General features: G+C 43.7%; 1 protein-coding gene across 1 annotated transcript in view; it reads left to right on the top strand.

The window, feature by feature from the left end:
* The first annotated feature begins 409 nt into the window (after positions 1–409).
* Positions 410–3426, top strand: part of LOC104499222 (neurabin-1-like) — a 41261-nt gene continuing 38244 nt past the window's right edge. Inside the window, exon 1 of the mRNA XM_010142701.1 lies at positions 410–2023. Within this exon, the coding sequence (XP_010141003.1) occupies positions 410–2023 (1614 nt within the window). The remainder of the gene's footprint in view (positions 2024–3426) is intronic.

Raw genomic sequence — 3426 nt, 5'->3', positions numbered from 1 at the left:
CGGCTCGCTAGGAGCAGCTTGGTCCACGCGTCCCCTCGGACACAATGGGCTTTATCCTGCGGGAAGGTTTCGAGCGGCGTTTCCCACCCCAAGTTTCGGAATTGTGTCACACGCCGGCGAGGCCCTGAGTTAACAAAAACTCTCTCTCTGCAGATGGCTCTCCGGATACCGCGATCTGCGCTGGGGACAATACCCGATGTGGCCATGTAGGCGTTATGATTTCTTTCTCTCCACGTATGCTCCCATGTGCTCCATTTAAGAGTGAGCAGGGAGGCTGGCCGAGTGAAAGGCTGCTTTTTGGATCTTCTGTGGGATCTGCTTTGCTTGGTGTTGGAGGGTGGAAGCTTTGTGCCTAGGAGTTGTCGTTCCCATTCTTCAGGCGGTGAGGAGGGAGCTTTCTCTCTTGACAATGATGAAAACCGAAGGCAAAGGGGAAAGGACTTTAAGAAGTGCTTCTCCGCACCGAAATGCCTATAAATCTGATTTCCATACTATCAAATGCTCCTTTGATGGCGTAAACAATCCTGAAAACACTTCCAGCAGAACAGGCTTGCATCAGAAGCTGAACACCTCTTCCAATGGAGCAGGAAGTGACCCACACAGTCGAGGCAGAGCTGCCACTTATGGCAATAGAGTACACAAGATTAAAAATATGTTTCTGCAAATGGGAGGCTCTTCTTCCGCACCCTCTTGTGAAAACAGTCCACCTGCTGAGACCAAATTATTCAGCCGAGCCACGGCAGCAGAGTACGGGCCTTCTCCAGGTAGCCCATCTTTCCTTATTGTCCAAAAAAATAATCTTCTTAATGCTAGTACCAGTCCCTGTGGCAGTCCTGTGGATTCATTGACTGTGCCTTCTGCTACTGACAAGGTCATCCGTAATAATGATGAGGCAGACTTGGACAAAGTTGCTCTGGCAGAAAAATTTTCGGAGACCAGGAAGTTATTTGAGAGAAATATAAAACAACGGAGCTCAATGGACAGATACTCACCCAGCAAATGTGAAAGAAGTGAGGATAAGAGGAGACATGGCTCAGCTTCTGATTGCAGCAGTGTGGTGGACCACTTAAGTTTTAATACAGAAGCGAGTCTTCCAGTTGCTCTGGAGAAAGTTGAAAATCAAGGTGATGAGGAGGTGAAGCAGCAACATCCCAATAGGGGTTCCAAATCCTCCTTTCTGAATGCAGGGCCTATTTCTAGGAGGCTGGAAAGCTTTCTGGGTGACAGTGATACTGAAGAATGCAAAGAAATTTCCAAAAGTTATAGTGCTCCAAATCCGGAACCTTTGAGAGGCCACCACAGTTTGGATTCATTTGCTGTTTCTGAAAGATGTCCAGAGAAGGTTGAGTCTATCAAAGTGCCCGTGATCCTCAGAGATGAGCTGCATGAGGCGCTTGGTAAAGACAAAAGAGAGCAACTGGTACTTGAGAGAAGCCTGCGGGATATGGGCAGTTTGCCTGGTCAGGAGGCTCAGCGAAGGTCAGATAGTGTTCTCTCCCCGATTTCCCCCATGGAGGGGTCTTGTGCAGAGCTGGTTGCACAAGATGAAACCTCAGGGCATGAAAAAGAGGATTTGGAGAAAGATCACATTATTCACGAGGATCAGCCACTCAGATGTCAAGTAAAGGAAGGGAAGAGGAGTGACTACTCCTTGGAAGCGGTTGAAGAGTTTACGGAAGGCAGTGGCACCAATCCGGAAGAAGAAAGGGATGGGGTGTCTGTGAGAGATGGTCCAGTTACACAAGTTCCGGATGTTCTAGAACAGGAAGGGGATACTGAAGAAGATGAGCAAGTGGTGGAAAAGCAGAGTGAGAACTTAAGTGCTTTTGGAATAGAGAATGCAGCTTTTGATGATGACAGGGATACAGAGCCAGAAAACCAAGGGCCTGAAGGCAAAGAAATTTTGGAGGTGGAAGAAGAGGAGTATATGTATGACAGTGAATATGAGGAGTTTCCTGGACTTTCTGAAGAGGAAGATCCTCAGCCAGACCGGAAAGTCAAGTTCTCAACAGCTCCTATCAAGGTAAGGACATTTGAATTTTCTTAAATTTTTTTATTGGTTTGCATTCAAAAATATCCAGGAAATAGTTTTTGTTTTTTCAAAGCTCTAAAAACCCTTTTAAAAATATAAATTCACAGCTTTTATTCAAACCTGAGTAAGAGAGAAATTACAACTTCTCCGTTGTTCAGCAAATTTATAAATTAGAGAATGTATAGATTAGTCACAAGTGATTTCTGTATCACAGCAGTTTTGTAAAATAACAGTGAAACATAAGATTTTACTTACTGGACATACTCAGGAACACTAAACGTTTAGGAATAGATACAATACATGACCTTTAATACTTGCCTTCATTTGTTCAAAATTGAAGCATCACAGTAAGCAGGATTTTTTCAGTTTTAGTTTTTGTACAAAACTTTAAAAAGCCCCAAACAAAACACCACCACCACCACCCCCCCCAGCAAACCTTAAGATTCAACTTCAGAATTGTTTTCAGAATTAGCTGTGAGAAAAAATCAAATGACTGTTCCTGTTATTTAAGATTTTAGAATTCTAATAATAACCATCTTTATGTTGTTTGGGTTTTTTTATACTGGCTTGGTGAACAAGCCGTAGGAGTGTTAGCACGAGTATTTTGGAGTTAGGAAGTTGCAGAAGTTAAGAGGGTAGAGTGGATAAGGAGAGGTAATTTGCAACTCTAACAAGTTGAAAAGAGTTAGATGTCTGATCTTCCTTCACCAAAAATACCCACAAAATAATTCATTCTACAGCTCAAACCGTGTTTACCCATGGTTTCATTGCAGACTTTAGTTACTCTAGTCTCTCTTAAAAGTTTGGGAGGAGAATTGGGAATGCAGACCGGGACGTTACGGAAAACTGTCCAGGCTTTATCCAGCATATTTCTCTTCTACTATTACATGAATGAAAAATACCATCTTTAATCAACAGTTTTTATACTTTGTTCATACCGGGTCAGGATTCACTTTTGCTGATCAGAGGGGTGTACAGATTATGTTGACTCCTCTACTTCCTGCAGCAGAGAGCTGTAATTTCCCAGTTTGCTAAATGCATGCCAGTGCTGTACCCCAGAAAATGTTTTGGGTGTGGCAAAATAAGAGTTTTGTTGCATGTGCGGTTTTTACACAGACAGGCTGACTTTATATGGCTTTCTTGTAGTTGATGCTACTTTAGTGATGACCTGGAGCACTTAAGGGGAGAGTGCCACTATTGGAAACGGCATAATGAGTCTGGTGAGGGCTGTGAGAGAGCCGGAGGGGCATCAGTCCATTTCCCCTCGCATTTGTGCACTGAGTATCTGAGGAAAGTGCCCTGTAGAGTTCACTGCAAATGTGTGTTCGTTGAGTGACTGCTGGTTTTCTGCTATAGGCAAGGTTTTACTGATCATCCTACTGAAATCCTGCTGA

The sequence above is a fragment of the Buceros rhinoceros genome, unplaced genomic scaffold (assembly GCF_000710305.1).
Source record: "Buceros rhinoceros silvestris isolate BGI_N320 unplaced genomic scaffold, ASM71030v1 scaffold6449, whole genome shotgun sequence".
NCBI lineage: Eukaryota > Metazoa > Chordata > Aves > Bucerotiformes > Bucerotidae > Buceros > Buceros rhinoceros.
The sequence above is the reverse complement of the archived record's forward strand: the minus strand, read 5'-3'. Positions and strand labels throughout refer to the sequence as shown.